General features: G+C 38.6%; 1 protein-coding gene across 3 annotated transcripts in view; it reads right to left on the reverse strand.

Annotated features, from left to right (window-relative positions):
* DCC (DCC netrin 1 receptor) overlaps window positions 1-19,396 on the reverse strand; it is a 1,135,716-nt gene that overhangs the window by 60,746 nt on the left and 1,055,574 nt on the right. For all 3 annotated transcript variants that reach the window (XM_082699428.1, XM_082699427.1, XM_082699426.1), the window contains exons 23-25: window positions 14,223-14,385; window positions 5,275-5,501; window positions 963-1,079 (exon numbers count right to left, since the gene is read on the reverse strand). In XM_082699428.1, coding sequence (XP_082555554.1) covers window positions 963-1,079; window positions 5,275-5,501; window positions 14,223-14,385 — 507 coding nt within the window. The remainder of the gene's footprint in view (window positions 1-962; window positions 1,080-5,274; window positions 5,502-14,222; window positions 14,386-19,396) is intronic.

Here is a 19,396-nt window from a genome sequence, read left to right on the forward strand (position 1 = left end):
AGACAATGATCAGGGAAGACCTGTGGTGGTGGCCATTGAACACAACTTGAATGAAATTAAGAAAAAGCCATGTAAATACCTATGAAAAGAAATTCCAGGGAAAGAGAACAGCAAGTGAGTTTGAATGTGTGCTATGTCCAAAGAACAGGGAGGAAGGCTATGAGGCTGAAATGGATTAGAGTAGTAGTAGGAGATGGAGTGAGGGGTGTGTCCAGAAGTTTATCACATGGGGCCTGTAGGACATGGTAAAATCGTGGATTTCATTCTAAATATGATGGGAAGTTAAGAGGAGTGACATGATCTGATTCACACATTGTAAGGCTATTCTGTAGATAACTTACTATAGGGGAAAGAACTAAAGAAAAGAGACTAGTTACAGGCTTAGAGCTATAGTTTAAAATCTGAAATAGTTGGTGGTGGCATAGTTGAGGACAGAGCAGTAGAGATGGGAAGGTTGGATTTGGGATAGGTGTTGTATGCGAGAACTATAAGATTGATAATTGGTGTGCCCGGGTGGCTCAGTGGGTTAAAGCCTCTGCTTTAACCCCGGTCATGATCCCAGTGTCCTGGGATCGAGCCCCACATCAGGCTGTCTGCTTAGCAGGGAGCCTGCTTGCCCCTCTCTCTCTGCCTGCCTCTCTGCCTACTTGTGATCTCTGTCTGTCAAATAAATAAATAAAATCTTTAAAAAAAAAGATTGATGATAGATTTAATTTGGGATGTGATGAAATTTGGATAAAAGAGCATGAAACTATAGTTTTGAACAAAAATAAATGGATGAACCGTAGTACCCTTTATTGAAATAGGGAAAACAGAAGGAGGATCAAATTAGGAGGCAGAGAAAGGGAATTATGAAAAGCAAGATTTCCTTTCTAAGACTCTAAATATTTTTGATAATTCAATACAGAAAAGATGAAAACAGAAAACACTATTTCTTCCTTGTGGTACCAATCTTTACCCACCAGGATTGTTGGACTGGGCATCCATAGGAATCATAAGCTTGGCCCGAGTGGCTCGTCGTGCAGCCAGTGACCTTTCCAGAGTGGACATGGAGCTCCCTGCTTCTTCAGTGTCTTGACCTACAGGAAAAACAATATTCCTGAGAGACACACCTTCTTCAATGTTGCGATACTTTACATAATTTCTACTAGGCACACCGATGCCTTTTTCATTTTATTGAGGTTTTAAATAGTTATATCTACTTTCTTGGTCACCCAATCAGTATAGTCTCATTGCACAAACATTAATAAAATTTACCATAACCCCGTTATTCAGAAAGAACCATTATACATGTTTTGTTCTGTACAAGATTGGCCTATGTGTTTAAATGTGAAAGTCCAAAGGCAGATATTACCATGCCTATTTTGCTCGTAAGTGGCATTTCATCATACATCCTATTTTGTTATCATTTTAGGAAAATACTAAGAATATCTTTCTCTGTCAAGTCAGTTTTATAACATTTATTTATTTATTTTAAACCACTCATACTTCTATATTCAAGAGCAACACCCATTTTATTTTATTTATTTAGTTTTATTTTTTTAAGTACACTGGATGCCCGATGTGGGGCTTGAAGTTGTGACCCCATGATCAAGAGTCACATGCTCTACTGACTGAGCCAGCCAGGTGTCCCAGTTTTATCATTTTTAACAGTTCCATAGATACCTTGTTGTATGAATATACCACAGTTTATGCAACTAGTACTTAAGGCCCAAAGGCATTATATCTTATGATAAAAACACAGGGAATGAACTATATTTTTCAAAAGTAAGGCTAGGTATATTTATATAAATTTATCATGATTCCATAAAATACCACACAAAAGAATCACTAAAAATAATAAGAAATATATGTGTAGGTTTAAAATGTTAGCAAAAATATATGTTGAAAACAATAAAACTGAAGTTCTGAAGAGCACCATATGTGCCCATTTGTGTAACACACACATAAAAGCCTGTTGTGTATATACACATTTCTGTGTATGTGCATCTGTATATAAACAGATGTATCTGTACATAATATATGTACATATGTTCTATATCTGTACATAATGCATATGTATATAGGTGTGTTTATGTATCTCTATAAATGTGTGTCCATATATATCTGTATAGAAAGGTTACAAACAAAATTCTCAACCTTGCTGTCCTTTCATGAAAGGGATAAGGAATTTGGGGACGGTGAAAAGGCAAACACCCTTTTTGTTCCTTTGGGTATTGTTTTTCACAACTTCTTGTACTATTTTCTTTCTTCTAAAATTACATAAATGTATTCTTTTTTGGTTAAAATAGTAGTTAATAAAATTTAAAATTTAAAATAATGTTGGGGGAAATTTCTACACAGCCATGATAAAGACAATTGCCTAGATCTGAATCTGTCCACACATCCTCCAAAGAATTACCAAAAGACAATAAAACTACACAAATTATACACCTAAGGCACAACTGAAAGAGAGAGAATGCAACAAATTTTGAATCTCCTGAAAGTACAGAAATAAATATTATTTTCTAGCCAAGATATAACTCCAGTTGCTGCCATAAAGTGTTTGTGGGAAGTTAAATATTTGAGAAAACCATACAAAAAAGAGAAGAGGGAACTAAACCTCCTAAGATTACCTAAAATCATGCACAAAAAAAGAAAGTCAACCCCAAATGTAAAATATTTTTAAAGTTTCCTAGTAGATAAGAGCACTTAAGAGTATACTATTCATTGACATGGAGTTTTGTTCTTTTAACCAGGAGAGTGTAGAGAACGCTTGTTATAATGTAAAATATACCCAGCAGGATTTTGAGTGCTGCTTTTCCTTTTACTATAGAGTAGGTCCTCAAATAAAAACAGACAGGCAAAAGCATCCTCTCATTCTAAAGACAATGGCCATTGTGAATATTACTCAGCCATCAGAAAGGATGAATACTCAACATGTGCATCAACATGGATGGGACTGGAGATGAGTGAAACAAGTCAAGCAGAGAAAGTCAATTTTCAAGTGGTTTCACTTATTTGTGGAAAGTAAGGAATAGCATGGAGGACATTAGGAGAAAGAAAGGAACAGTGGAGGGGTGGAAACTGGAAGGCGAGATGAACCATGAGAGACTGTGGACTCCGAGACACAAACTGAGGGTTTTAGAGGGGAGAGGTGTGGGGGGATGGGTGAGCCTCGTGGTTGGTATTAAGGAGGGCACGTATTGTATGGAGGGCTGGATGTTACCTGTAAACAATGAATCTTGGAACACTACATCAAAATTTAATGATGTTTTGTATGGTGACTAACATAACACAATAAAAAAAAGAAAACAGCCATTGTTTGGAGTTAAGATTCTCCCAGGACTTATTAAATGATCAAAAGTAGTCTGGCTGTCCCAAAATGTCATTTCAGTGTATAAAAGATAAAGGGAAATGCAAAGAAGGAGAAATTCTAGAAATAATTGGTAAAACCTTCTGAGGGCTGAGAGGCAGTATTATCCCTTCCACTGGGAGGCTGTCCTTCTGGTGCCCTCTAGAAACCAAAACAGTCAGAATAAGCATCTGTAAAGGGTGGAGGTTCTTGCAAAAAATGTCCAACTTTCATTCATTCTCCAGGTATTAGTCTGCTCAGGCGGCAGGCTTGCTGGTCTACCCTGCGTCTATTTAAACAGAGGAAGAAGTTATTAAAGAGAGCAAGACTGAAACAGGGCCAGGATTGGAATACAGGCTCTCTCATCACTTGGCCCGGGTCAGGTGGGCACTTGAAAAGTTGCTCAAGCTTGAGTCATCTTCCTGGAATTCACTCAAATGCAGCTGACCCAGCAGGGGATAGTGAGGTTGACACAGTTATATACCAGTAGGAGTGGGTTAAGCCCTGATTTGACATCTCACATCATGTAATTGGCCAGTGGAAGAATCCCACAGGGTCTCATAAAGAATTCATACTTGCTTGCGTTTCACAAGAGAGAATTTGGATGACACATGAGGACAGCCCATGTGCACAAAAAGCAGCACCAAACTTCAAACTATCTTTTCTCTTCTCCCTCTCTGCCTCTCCCCTCTTCATCTCCCCTCCCCATCCTCCTATACAGCTGGGAAGATCAGATGGATGGGAGGAATGAATTAAGGGGTTTCTGAAACAGACTGTGCCCCCTCCTCTGCCCCACCCCCACCACTCCCTTTCCTTCAAGGTGCTGGAGGCTTTAAACAACAAATTATGACCCAAGTCCTCAGAGCCAAAGGTGAGCTGGCCATAAGGGAAGAAGAAACTTTAATTTCAATTGCATATCACAATTTTTAATAGAGCTAGAAGGTAGTTTAACCACTGAAAATGATGGAAGAGTTAGGGAATCTGCTTGAGATATTTTTTAAGAGCTAGAAAAAGAACACTAAACAATGATTGAAAATCAGTAAGTGAATTCCTTGTTTAAATAACTCTAAGCTAAAAAAGTCTAGTAAACCAGTTACACATTCAAATAACGAAAATATTTAATTCAGTTTAAAAACAACAGCTACTCATTCTGCAAACACATCATGAGTAGATCAAGAGGTTGTGTGTGTGTGTGTGTGTGTGTGTGTGTTGAAAAGAGATGATTATTCTGCTTCCCATAAACATTTTTAAAATACAAGAATCAATAGAAAATGAACTCTCTTACAACCACTTTCTAGATTTCTTGTTTGTTTGGTTGGTTATTTTTTTGCATATGGATTGTTCTACACCTAATCATCAAAGAGTAGGCTTTTCCATTGTGGTCACTTTGTATATCAGCATAGCCTGCACATAGACTCCACCAAGGCAGGCTAGTGATCATAAAATGTGATTGCATGGGGATGAACGTTGATCGTCACAGTCAAGGCCAAAGTAACAGAAGAATCAATGTGCTCATATGCCATGTGTTCCTAATATGATTTTTTTTAATGCAAGAAATTGAGAGCAAATTTAAAATCAACTTACAGTTATCCATAGACATAGGGAATTAAAAAAATGTAAAACAGCTTAAATTTTTCTTTGACAAATCTTTCATTCAAGATTTAACAAAAAGCAATAAATTCATTTGGCTTTCACATTTCAGTATTTCCCAAGTGTACCACCTGTTACCTCTTAAAAGTTTTAAGAGGCACTGCAATTATAAAAGGCAGGTAATAGGATGTTGGAAAAGAAACTAGGTAACCAAATTTACATCAGGTTATTTTAACTACTGGTAAATGACCCGCAGATTGAAGGGAAGGATGACCCCACCAAAAAGGGAGTGGAAAACTTCCCGTGGGGTTCAGAATGGAGGGTTTGTCCTGATGCCCCAGGAGAGTTACCTGAATGGGAGGTGCTTTTGCTGCCCAGCTGGGTTTCTGACTGGCTGTGGCTGACTGGTGTGAGGTCTTGGCAGCTTTGGATCGGGGAGTCCCTTCCTGCAGGATCAGTACCCGACGGCTTCTCGATATTTTTCATCTCCATTTCTTCATGGTGTATCCAAAGATCAGGGGGCCTGAGGTCCTTCTGGCTGCCCTTCCTCTTTCCAACACTGTGGGTGGCCCGCTTCCTATGGAACACAAAATTAGAAGGTGAGTGTGAGTGCGTCTATTCAATGGTCTTTGCTCTCTTTTCTCAGTCAATTCAAGTTAGAAGCAGAGAAGGATGTAAGAGTGTTCCCAGGAGGAAACCTATGAAATCTAAGAATTGGCAGGCGTGTCTTGGCTGCCTTTCCTCCTTTCCCCTGGAGCTTCACCCCATGATCCGAGCCGTGGTGCTAAATCCCCAAGGGCTCGGCTGCCTGCCAGAGAGTGCCTGACTCCCGCTTCACCAGCTACAAATTCTCACAGAAGGTGACAGTGGGTTAGATGGAGCCAGCTGCCAATCTTCAGAGCTAGTCATAAGGTACTTGACTGAAACATCTGTTTAGGAGATAAATGGTGGAGTTGCTTTGAAGGGGCAAAGAGAAATAAAAAGGCCAGAATTTGTGCCGGCCAAGATTGGGGCTTAGAAGGAAGCCTATAGCTCAGCTGTATAATTTAATGTGCCATTTGAAGACAAAAGGTAATCTGAGGATATTCTAAGGAGAATAAAGCACTTGGGCCTCTGGATGCAAACACAGTAGGACCCATCCTTTGAAGAGAAAACACAGTTTAGAAGTAGGCTTCAAATATCTCTTATTTTCCTCAGTAAGAATTTAGCAACTGTAAGTTCATTTTTCAGTGGTGGTCTCTTTGGGGGGCTAGTGAGATACAAATGTCCCTACAGGCTAAGTCAAGTAGCATGATATTCCTGCTCACCGTTCTCTACACTAGGGGTCAGTAAACTATGGCCTGTAGACCAAATCTGCCCACGGCCTGATTTTGTAAATAAAATTTTATTGGAATCCTACTGAGCTCATTTGTTTTCACACTGTAGTATGTTGAGTAGCTGTAACAAAGACCCAGGTTTCCCGCATGTCTCACCAAACCTCAAATATTTACTACTTGCCTCTTTTCAGAAAGTTTTCAACCTCTGCTTTACAATTCCCCACTTTTTAAAATCTCCAACTGTAGCTTCTATTATTATTTTTGGGGGGGGGGTTTAATAGTATCTTTTCTAAGACAGAATTCAGATTGTTAAAATCTAACCTCTACAGAACCCCAGAGAAGTAACTTTTTCTTACTTCCTCACTCGCAAGGAACGGCAATTTGAGGATTAACTGTTTTCATGGTTGCTCAATGGTCCAAAGAAAGCAGTCTGCAAAACCTCTGTAACGTGTACAAGGCCACTGCAAGGGGCTCTGTTTTCCCGTGCTGAAATGGACTTCCATGCATATGAGGCAATTAATGAATATTTAGTAGTGCGATCTGTTTTTTGTCGTTGTTGTTTTGTTTTACATTTTTGGGGTCTTTTTTGAAGCATGCTGAAGAGAGGAGGCAACGCCAGACTTCATATTTATCGAGTAGTTTAGCGGAGAAATAATGCAGTATTTTCTGTTCTCATGTTTTCCCTACCATTACCTACCTTTTGCTGATTTCCCGGCAGCACTACCACACTGACTCTAGACAATGGTCCGTAATAACCCTTAGATCATTTTCTTGAGTCTAAAATAATAACTCTCTGCTAACCATCCGTTTCCTGAATTCATTTCTTTCTACTTCACCTGCCCACAGGAAACAATCTGCAAATCACACACAGCTCTCTATGTAATCTACCCCTGGTAACTTCTAGAACAATTTAATGCCATTTTTGAACTTGGAGATTTCACCCTGTTATCTTTCAAACAAATCAAAATGCTAAGTAACTTTTTAATCCCAGTGCCTACAAGACTGCATACAGAGAAGTACCAGTTCCCATATCCAGGATAAGACAGCAAACCTTTTCATAATAACTCAATATTTAAATAGCCCGTGGGGGAAAACGTGTCAAATAATCTTGGAAACTAAAAATAAATTATGAATTTTCTCATTTACACACATGACTCATTCATTCATTCATTCAGTCAGTCAGTCAGTCACCAGCCCCCATAACCTCAGGATTAAGCTTCCCCAGATGTATTTTATTTTAAAAAATTCCAAACCTGACTGAGGGAGAGATTTTTTTATATGTTGTGATATATAACCTCCACCTGGGAAAACAAAAATTATCATTCCCAATAAAATGCATACACATTTTTCTGATGGATGTTAATCAGATCAAGACCTTTCCTGAGAAGCGACTCATCCGCTCAGCTGTCAGTCAAGAATCTAAAGACTAAACAGATTTTATTTCCTTTTTGTATCTGTTCTATGAAACACCATCTACTCACTACTTTTGTTTTCTCTATAACATGCCTTCTCAAGAGAAAAATTTTTGACCTTGGAGAGGCCTCCCTTCCCTGCTGGTGGTAGCCTAGCTGCCCATCCAGCAGGTTGGTAATAAAACTGACATCTGCTCATAACTAAATTGCCTGAAATTTGTCTTAAAACCTGCAGGAACATTGTCATTCCAGCCTTCTGTCCATCTGCCGGTTCTCTGACATAATGACTGCTGCCCTTTATGGTACCCTAGCTCCTCTCTCCCACAAATTTCAGAATCCTCAAAATTTGTATGCAGAGGAACCTGACCCAATGGATCCTGAAGTATGTATGGTCCCAGGACCAGCAACGCCTGGGAACATGCTGGAAACGCACATTCCCGGTCTCCAGCCCAGATGAGAAGCTTGCAGGTGTGGGAGGGAGCCTTGTGAGAGGGCGAGGCCCAGCAATCTGTGGTTTAACAGCCCTCAAGGGAAATCAGAGGCACCTGAAGTTTGAGAAACACTGTCTTAGTGAATTTGGCTCGTTTTTATTTTAAACTTAGTTTTTGTATTAGATATAGAATATCTATTAGATATAGAATATCTATCATATTTATCCCTCCCTATATGCATCTTTTCTCACAGGTACCAGTAAACTTTCAGCTTCCAAACACAGCTGTAGGATGCGAGGGTCTCTTCCTCCCCCATGAATTCTTGAATAAAGGCTCTGTGTTCACAGCATCATCAAGTGTTGATGGTTTTGTTCTCTCCACCTTATCTCTCTCCCTATTTCTCTCTCACCCCCTCTCTCTCATCTCTCTCATCTCTCTCATCCTACTTTTGTCCAGACTGCCTTCACAATCCTATTTAGCTCAAACTACTGACTCTTAAAGATTTTTCTGGACACGTCTCTTCTTCAGGAAGCCTTGCCGACTCTGTTAGGTCAGTGTAATCTTAGCATATCTAAATCACTTTCCTTGTCTCTTTCTTTACCACTCATCTTGCATTGATTCCTGTCTGTCTTACAGAGCTGGCCAGATGCGCTCCCAGTGTGTGAATTGGTTTCCTCACGAAACTGAGGAAATTCTGTTTCTTTCACTTGTCCATTGTTTTACATTTATTCATGTATTTACTCAGTGAACATTTACAGAATACTGAGTACGTGTCAAGAAATTTGGTAAGCCCTAGGAATGCAAAGATAGGTGAGACATTGGGAGCTTAATGAATGAATGAAAAATGGCATGGCTACTGTGAATTTCTGCATTGTGGGAGGGAGGAGCAACCACAGGGACTGGCAGTTGGTAAAGCTGAAAAAGTGCAGGAACTAAATCATAGGGGGACTTGCCTTTAACAGAAACATTATTTTTAAAGATTTTATTTATTTATTTGACAGGCTCCCTGGGCTGAGCAGAGAGCCCAATGCAGGGGCCGATCCCAGGACCCTGAGATCATGACCTGAGCCGAAGGCATAGGCTTAACCCACTGAGCCACCCAGCCTCCCCTAACAGAAACATTTTTAATGATATCAGGAAGTTAGTAGAGGAACTGCAGAAAGCTCTTTAGCTCAAGAGTTAACATTAATCAGATTTGTTACTTTGTATCATGCAGATAACATACTAAGCACATAGTAATTACTTGAATTAAATAATAAGAATTTTTCATTATCAACTTCAAAGGATTTTTTTTTTTTTTGCAGGGTTCTCTGATTCTTGATTGTCCTCTATGTTTCTCACTTTGCACATAACCTATTACTTTAAGAGAAGTTTGTTTCCTTTTCACTTTTAATTAGGATATGAGGTAGAAACCAACATTGGGTTAGGATCCATTTCATTCAAGGCTGCACCCTTTGAAATTCTAAAATACTATCATCTCATAGATTCTTTTGCCACACTGTAATAAATTATTATTTTTTTACATTGCAATAAGTTATTAAATTCCCTTCTGTGCTGAGGCATCCTCTGTTCAAGTTGTTGACAAGAGCTACAAATAGCTCTGTTCTAATTCTGCTGGTCAGATACACGTGTGCCCAAGATCTGCTGGGAGGTTGAAGCAAGGACACTTTGCCCCACTGGGGATTTACAAAAGATTTCAGAAAGGAAGAAGGCCTAAAGTGAGTGTGAAGAATGATGCAAATTAACGGGGGAAAAAACATATTGGGATGTATAAGTACCTGTCCTACTTCTTTCATCCAAATCTCTGCCAAATGTTTTCAGCCTCCTAATTCTCTACAATGACTTTTATTCTACTAACTGCTATTAAAAGCAAAACAACAACAACAACAACAACAACCACAAAAAACAGTTGTACCAGAATCCTAGGGAACATGCGTTCTAGATACTCAAATAAATCTGCATTTTCTGTGGCAGAATTAAGCTATATTGAAGACCAAATGGGTTGCATCTGTGGACTGAAAACCAATTAAGATGTCAAAAATTTGAAAAATCAGTGAAAGTAACCAAACCTACAGTAGATTGCATTTAATATTTTTAAATTATTTATTTATTTTTAAATATTTTATTTATTTCTTTGACAGAGAGAGAGAGTGAGCACAAAAACAGGGGGAGCAACAGGCAGAAGGAGAGCAAGGAGCCCGATGCAGTACTCAATCCCAGGACCCTGGGATCATGACTTGAGCCCAAGGCAGATGCTTAACTGACTGAGCCACCCAGGTGCCCCTCATTTAAGAGTTTAAAACATTTGACTCTCAGTAGTGGAGATAATTATTTTTGTCAAGATTTAAATGTAGACTAACATTTAAAATCTATAAATAGGAGGCTTAGTCAACTGGTGACTCTATCAATTTTATTTACATATTTAAATTTAGTGTATTCAGACAAGTTGTTTATTATCTACCCAGGTAGCTGCCTTAGAAATGTGATAACCATGTGTCTTGAATTTCCAGGATATTCTCAATGTCAACTATTTTGTCTTTGGTATCTATAGAGAAATTCTTATAGTGACACATGTTCTATATTTTGCCTAACAAAATGTTATTATTTTATTAAAAGGCACAGAACCCCTTTAATTTAAGCTTTCATAAACACATTTTTTTCTACATTATAATATTCTACTATAATTTCATTAATTCAAAATGTGAGAGGGGTGTGGGAGTCCACAATAGGCTTGAAACGAGGACCAAACCAGGCCCTGACTTGTGCCTCCTTTAAAGTCCGAATAACCTAACAAAAGGTTTAGGATGTGAAAAGTTGAGTAGCACTGAGAAAGGGTCTGTGCTATGTGTTGTGGGCTCACCTACGTGACTTCCCACATGCTTGCTAAACAAATGAGAACAATTTGGTTGGGGTCATAAATTCGTGGCTGGTCCTTGCTGCCCTAGTACAGCCCATAAATCACTTTCAGGTTTACTGTATCAGTTCAGAACAATTGTACTGGCATCAGCCATTAGGCATCACGAGGTCTGTTTATAGTTAATTGTGAAACTTACTATGGGAACTCGTGATTGTTTAACTAGACACAGACGTATTGCTTCGCCTACTGTAATATCACTATATATATGGCCTTAATGCTTTGAATAAACTTAGCACTGTTGGACATCCTCCTCAGTGCTCCTCCTGCCCCCGTCTCTCTGCTTCTCGAGTTCTTTTCTTCATCCTCTTACGCTCAAGTTCCTGGTCGATTTGTCGCGCTGGCGGCGACAGAAGGGATTCTCTTCAAAGTAGTAAAAAAAGTTGGTTACTAAAAAGAAAGGCAAAATTCTTTTTACTTCATATTAGTTTGAAGCTAAGTGCTACCATACAATTCTATAATTTGATAATAGTCCATGGGGAATTTCAATGTTTTAAGATAGAGCAAATGATAGAAGTATTTAGCCCTGTTTATCATTTCAGGAAACTAACATTCAGGGGTTAGGTTTTCCTTTAGGTTTAATTAAATACCACTAATTTAATCCAAGAAGTGGAGAATTAGAATTAGAACTTGGGTTCTAACTTCCATTATTTAATTTATATTATAAAAATAAGATCTTACCAACTGGAAAGTGAATCAATCAGATAACTACATCATTATTAAATAGATAAATTGCAAGATAAAATGTGTGGACACTAACTTGAATAAACTGTGTACTGATAGTACACAGAAGTATGTTTCAAATCCAGTGGGTATAATTCAAGAGCCCCAATACAACGCAAAGACAATTTACATTCTCCAGCACCAACAGATAAAGAGATATTGAAGGATCCCAGGAAGGTGTTTCTTATTTCACTTTATTAATTACATTAAACTCTCATTTTTCTGAGAGTTCTGTAAGGAACCTTATTTCTGTCTCAGATTGGAATTGATTTTGCTTTCATCTGCATCATTTAATTTGTTCTAAAAGGCTCAGTGGTGGTGGTATCAGGAGGAAGGATCCTCAGTCAAATCAAAGAAAGCTAAATTAAAACTCAGGAATATCCTGAAGGAGAAGAATTTTTCTTTTTTTCTTCTGTTAACACTACAAACAAAGAGGCTGAGATGAACGCCAATGGGTCTGTTACAGGAGAAAGATATATGAAGCAAAACTGTGAAAATATGCCGAGTAAATATTAAGAGACTTTGGGTGAAGGCTGAGGAAAAATCAAAGTGGCAGGAGCACAGAAGCTATAAATCCACTGTCTTTGGTTTCCAGTCATTCATGGAGTGATTTATTCTCTCATTCATTTCTTAATTTTAAAAACAAATCATACCCACGGCTCAGCCTCGACTCTTTCTAAATAAAACCCTCAAGCTCTTAACAAAATGCTTAGAGTGGGATTTAAGACAATTTAAGAGTTTCTCAAAATAGCATCAGATCCCACTGTTGCACTTTGAGAAGACTGGCATTTTCTCTCAGGAAGCAACGTGCTCAGGAACCCGATTCATCCGGTCGATGTAACCCTCCAACATTTTCTCACAAGGATGAAAACGGAACAAACACAACACCCTGCTACAGACAGATGGTTGAGTTAATTAAACTTAGTTTAGGGAACCCATCCCTGTTCTTAAAGCTCTCCTGAGGTAGGGCCAGTTTGGTTTCGATGCCCTCCCACTTCCGTGACTGTGAGTCTTTTTCAGCTCAGCCTGAGAGCCCGGCCCCACTGGTGTTCTACCGTGCTACACCTGCACCACACCTTTCCTGGGGTAGCTCGACCGAGAGGCTATTCCATGCCTTCCTCGCTTATAGTTTCCCTTTCTCCAGAGCCTCACTAAGTGTCCAGTGTGTGAAAGTTCTGTGGGTGATTAGGATTTCCCAGAATGCTAACACATGAGAGTCAGTTAAGCTCAGTGGGGCTGGTTTCTTGTCTAAGCACAAAGGGTTAGGACACTAGCGAGTACCAGCAGGAAGATGGTCAGGCTCATAAATGCAGCCAGATAGAAAACGTGCCCTGCCACATACGTCAGTTAAGACTGCACTGACACTCCTACGTCCCGTTCTTCAGTCCGTACATCTTCCTGTATCCTATTTCTAAACGCTTTACTTCAAAAGTTGGAAGATACAATACAGATCAGCGAATGGGTCATAGGACTGTTTCAAAGAGAGAGAAACTAAGATATTAGCAAGGGAAGAGGAACAATTATTTGTTGGAGAATCTTTCTCTGACACAGTGTATAGCATGTAGTTGTCAAACCAGCAACGGATGGGTCCATGCCTCGGGCTTTCAAGCCGGCACCATGCCTGAGGCCAAAGGAAAAAAAAAAAAATCAAGGGAAGAGCTTATTACAGCCAATTCAGTGAGAAAGTACAGCTGAAAGGGACATATCAGGCAAGATTTGAAAAGTGCTAGAGAGGCAGAGAGGCAGAGGATAACCAGGATATTATTGCTGATTCCCACAGCTAGCTGCCACAAGGTTAATATGCTGGTTATGGATGTTGCTGGAAGGGGATAAACTGAATTAAAGCCATCTTTCCATTCTAAACTTTGACTTTGATGTATCATCCTCTGCCTGTGCTATAACCTAGAACTGCATAATATGAAAATATTTTTAAACCCTTCCAAAAGTTTAATTTCTGAGAATCAAGCACAGCCAGGAAATCCAAACTCTTCTGAATTTCTAGAATCTCAAACTAAACACTCCACCGTATTGTAACGGCACTGAGTGTGGCAGTCATTCCTGCAACAAACATCGATTCAATGCCTAGAGTCTGCCTGCCAGAATGGGAAATACTTTCAGAGGATCACACAACTCCAACATTTTATACGTAATTGTTCAGAGGGCCATGCATTGGGACCTGATGAAGTCCATTCTCTAAATGTTGCTAAAGGAACACCTGCCATCACCTGAAAGGAAGAATCTGGCCCAGAGAAGTAAAATCAAGCAGAAATGCCAAGTGGGTCTCCACATGGATGCTGTTATTAAGTCTTCAAGTCTGGCCCTCACTCCCTCAAGTTATGGACCTGGAATCAACAGAAGGCAACCTTTTGCTCAGGTCAGAGGATAAGGGAATGTGTTGTGAATTATGAAAGAACACAGGAAGAGACTTGTCAAAAATTTAACTCGAGAAGGTGATAGGTCCAATGGTGACCTCTCTCCTCTTAGGAACCAGCTGTTACCTACTTTCTCTGCTGGGCTGAAGAGCGCCGGGTGCAAATCACGGCCACGATCACTACCACCAGCACTGTGATGACGCCAACGGTGATCACCGTGATCACAAGCAGGTTGCTGTTCTTCTGAGGAGTGACACTGCCGTGTGGGGGGTGCATCTGGCCAATGGGTGGCTCTGGGGAAAGACAGGCAAATGGAGATCAGATTTAGGGAGATGTGACAGCTTGGTGTTTAGCAAGCTGTTAAGGATGTGAAAGTCCCTATTGTTCTGGGCATTCCTGAAGCTGGGAATAAAAGCAGTGAAAAATGAGAGGAAAGAGCAGTTATCTACCTAAGATAAATGAAATATATGTCCACACAAAATCTCGCACAGAAACACTCATAGCATCATGATTTAGAATAGCCAAAAGTGGAAACAACCCAAATGTCTGTTGACTGAAGAATGGAGAAACAAAATGGAGTTGTTCCATACAAGGGAGTATTACTCAGCTATAATAAGGAACCTATACGCGATACACACTACAACACGCATGTGCCTTAAAAAAGGTTATTCTATTGGAGAGAAGCCAGACACAAGAGCTCAATATTGTGATTCCCCTTATAGGAAATATCCATAATAGGCAAATCTATAGCTACAGAAAGTAGATTAGTGTTTCCCAGTGGATGGGAGGAGTGAATGGGAAAGGGCTGAGAATGGGTATAGGTTTTCCCCTGGGGGTATTGAAAATATTCTGGAATTAGATAGTGGTGCTTGTGGCACAAGCTTGTGGATATACTAAAGACGCCTGACTTGGTGCACTTTCAGAGGGTGAATTTATGGTATGTGAGTTCTAAGTTATTTATTTAGTTATTTATTTTTAGAGAAGAATTAACCTACCATAGTAAGTAGAAAGTAGGGAGAGGAGGAAAAAGGCTACTTTGTACTGTGAATATTCCAGGGTGATGAGAATCAAGGAGTCTGTGCTTTATGAGAAAATACTTTTTATAAGATGATGTGAAAGACAAACTATTTGACACCAATCACGCACAATTTATTTCCATTTTTGTTTTTAAAGAAACTATTCATAAAACACATTTAATTTTCAACCTGTTAAGAATGTATTAATCCAGGGTGCCTGGGTGGCTCAATGGGTTAAAGCCTCTGCCTTTGGCTCAGGTCATGATGCCAGGGTCCTGGGATCAAGCCCGGAATCAGGCTCTCTGCTCAGCAGGGGAGCCTGTTTCCTCCTCTCTCTCTCTGCCTGCCTCTCTGTCTACTTGTGGTCTCCGTCTGTCAAATAAATAAATAAAATCTTTAAAAAAAAAAAAAAAAAGGTATGGATCCCACTTAAATGTCAATCATTGGGTTTGAAAGAGTGTCATTAAGTCCTGATATAAACCTTCTCCTGTGTTGCGATAGTACCTCAGGGTAGACGATATTTTGGTGAAAATAACAGACTAAGAAGATATTTTTTATAATTTGCTTATGTAAGTGAGAGTGGTTTAAGTTGCTTTCTTTAAACCCTCAGTGATCAATTAGAAATACTGTGTTCTATACATCATGTGATTCATTACAAGTCACAGTGTTTTAAAAAGTAAATGTTAGCTTATTTTATTTATCACTTAATATAAAAAGTAGCAGAAAGCAACGAGTTCAGATGTTTTCCTAGACCCGAGTTTGAATGTGCTTCTTTAACAAGCTATATTAGTTTTCGGTACCTCCTCAGTAAAATATTTAGGCCGTTGGACCCTCTGTGCCTTTGCCTATAAAATGGAAATAATAATACTTATTTTATACAGCTATTGTCAGAATTAGAGAAAATATACAAAATAATCAACTTAGCACCTGATAGGGAGTAATATAATTTCATTGTACTATGAAAACATTAAATAAGATGTTGCTTAAATTGATAATCTACCATACCATTTGGGATACTTTTGATGTAAACTTCCCAACTACAAAATTCTTAGAAATAATACTCAATGTGAAAAATAAATTAATTTCTCAGAAAAGAATAGAAAACCCAGTTCTTGCTTCAAAATCAAAACATTATCTTTTGACAGTTATTTAAGAATCAATGCTTTTTTGAAACAATAGTCACCTAAATTTAAGTTATTGCTGAGTCATTATTATTGGAAAAATATTAAGCACTTCTGATAGAACTTGAATCTTTGGAGAGAAACTCATCAAAAGTGTTTAAATAGCACTTTCTGTTAAAAGATTCTGCTTCTAGGTGAAAGAAATGATTTCCTTGAAGTAATTTTTACATTTACTACAAAGGAATGAAGCAAGTAATGAAAGGTCAGAACTTTCTGTAACATAGTTTTACTTACCGTTTAAAAAGTCATTTTACTGTAGTATCTCAATATGCCCTTTCTGTGCTTAATAAATTAATTGATTGGAATAAATTAACCTTTTATGTGAGAGCTTCCAATGAAGACAGTTGGAGATATCATGGGTTTTTATTAGCATGACTTAAATTTAACAGTTCACCATTTCTGACCAACTTAGTTTGAGTCCTACAGAGCAGTACAACTTGCGAACATTTTTAAAACCTTGTAAACTAGAATTTTTCAAATTTCTACTCATTTTTTTTCCTTTCCACCCAGAAAGACACCACATTTCAAGTCAGAAAGTAATGACTCTGGACTCTGCTGCACATTAGTGAGATTATATTGGTGCCATTTGCCTCGGAGAGTTAGGGATCTTGAGGACTCCCATTATAAATCTTTGACTCCAGGCCTTTATGACTTCCTCATAAAAGCTCCCATCAGGGGGCGCCTGGGTGGCTCAGTGGATTAAGCCGCTGCCTTCGGCTCAGGTCATGATCTCAGTGTCCTGGGATCGAGCCCCGCATCGGGCTCTTTGCTCAGCGGGAGCCTGCTTCTCTCTCTCTCAATCTGCCTGACTCTCTGCCTACTTGTGATCTCTATCTCTGTCAAATAAATAAATAAAAATCTAAAAAAAAAAAAAAAAAAAAAGCTCCCATCAGTTTAAAACTTGGTATTCAGGATCTTTCATTAATTTCCCAATCTCAATTCAAAGCCTGAATAATCAGAATATTTGATATCAAGTGCATAGTTCAGAAAGTCAAGTGGAAAGGACTCTTTTGATACGGTTGACCCTCATTATTAGCAGTAATTTGTTCTATAAAGTTGCTGTAAACACTGAATTAAGGAATACTAAGTATAGCTTCTGGAGGCAATTCAATGTTAGGTTCCTGGGAGTCTCTGGTTACAACATTTTTATCAGTCAATGCATAACCTTGTTTTATGGGTGTTTCTGCTTAAAGACACTTTATTTAATATAGAATGTACATTCATTAACATTGAACTTACAGTAAACAACATGACAGCTCATGCTTGAGTGACGCTTAATTTACATACACATTTTCTCCACAAGGTACATCACACGGCCTTTTGCACATAGGAACACTGAGCAGCCCCTCATCACTACCTATAAGGGCCACTTTAAACACCGATTCCCTCCACCACAAAACTCACAAAAATAGGAACAATTGACACTAAATACACGGTAGAAAGGACACTTATTTATGCTGTGAGAACTGAAATAATAAGGCAGAGGTTCCCCTTGTTCCAATTTGGCTGAGTCTGTGACTACTGAGCTACTTAAATTTTTGGCTGCTCTGCACATGTCCACAGATGACCATAGAAGTTCTACAGGTACTGATTTTGGTGGCTAAAAATAAATTTTAGCAGTAGGTAAATTCACAAATATGCAATCTGCAAGCAATGGCCATCAACCATGTATGTGGATGCATCAAAGACTGCTCCAAATTAGGAAAAAATTTAGAGCTCACAAAACTAGATCACTACCCTTAAGAGTTCTGAATGACAGTCTGAGTCCAGAAGAGGCCAGATAACACTTAGCACCTTTGGGGCTTCAGAGGGGGAGCTGCATGTAATTCAGAGATTTGCAAATATCCACCAGAACACGGAGATTATTTCATGAGATGATGGATATAACACACTGGCCACAGGCCCTGGCCCAGAGTTGGCCCTCAGTAGATATTATGTCATTCAATAAATTTATTCTATGTGATCTTTCCAAATTAAAGAAAAATACACTGTCTTAATACATCTTTTCTTGGTGTTATCATAAATAGCTTGGATATCCATTGTCTGAGTCATCAAAGACCTAGATGTGTCTCATTAAAATTGATAAGGAAAGAAATAAATGTTTAAAAGTCACATGGGCATTCAATCCAGTTTTTATTTTCATGATGTTTGATTACCATAAAAGGTTTCATCTTTTTTCAAATAAATTCAGTAAAAACAAATATATATTTCATAATCCGATGGGCCTAAAGTCTTAGTAGTAATTGGAAAATTGGTTTTGTGAAATAATAATGTCTTTAATTTTTATAGTACTTGGGAGAGAACAGATCCAATGATTGCCTGGGGACTGGGCTTCTTTCCTACAATTGCAGTCTTCACTGATAACAGTTTTGTTATTAGAACACTTTGAGCTCAACATACATCTCAATAATTTTACAGGTCTTTGAATTCGAACAGAAATTCCTATGGCATTGAATATTTCAAAGCATCTCCTGCTGAAATAAGATGCTATATAGTCAATCAGCTGGAAGAAATTTCACAGATAATCTAGCCCAATGTTCCCTAAAATGAAATATTAATCAGCATTATGAGGTGGGGAGGAAGTTCCTTGGTCAATTTAGTTGAAAAACATATTTCTTTTCTAAAATCTCAGAATTTTGAACATGCTAATGTGAACTGTGGATTGCCAGAAGAGACAGGGCAGGGATGGTAAAGAGTATATCCAATTATTCTAGAAAAATATGTTGAAGACCAGTTAGGTGCTGGGGACATGAAGCTATGATCAAAACACTGGTGGACCTTAAGGGCACTATGCTAATGAAATAAATCAGAGAAAGATAAATACTCTTTATGACATCACTTGTATTTGGAATCTGAAAAAACTGAACTCTTAGAAACAGAGTAAAATGGTAGCTAATGAGATGGGTCTGGGGGAAATGAGGAGGTATTGATCAAAGGGTATAAATTTCCAGTTACCAGAAGAATAAATTCTGGGGTTACAATGTACATCATGGTGATTACAGTTAATAATACTGTGCTGTATACTTGCAAGTTGCTCAGAGTGTAGATACTAAATTTTCTTACTACAACAAATAAATGGTAATTATGTAATGGGATGGGTTGTCAGC

Source organism: Mustela nivalis (genome assembly GCF_964662115.1).
Source record: "Mustela nivalis genome assembly, chromosome: 14".
Taxonomy (NCBI): domain Eukaryota; kingdom Metazoa; phylum Chordata; class Mammalia; order Carnivora; family Mustelidae; genus Mustela; species Mustela nivalis.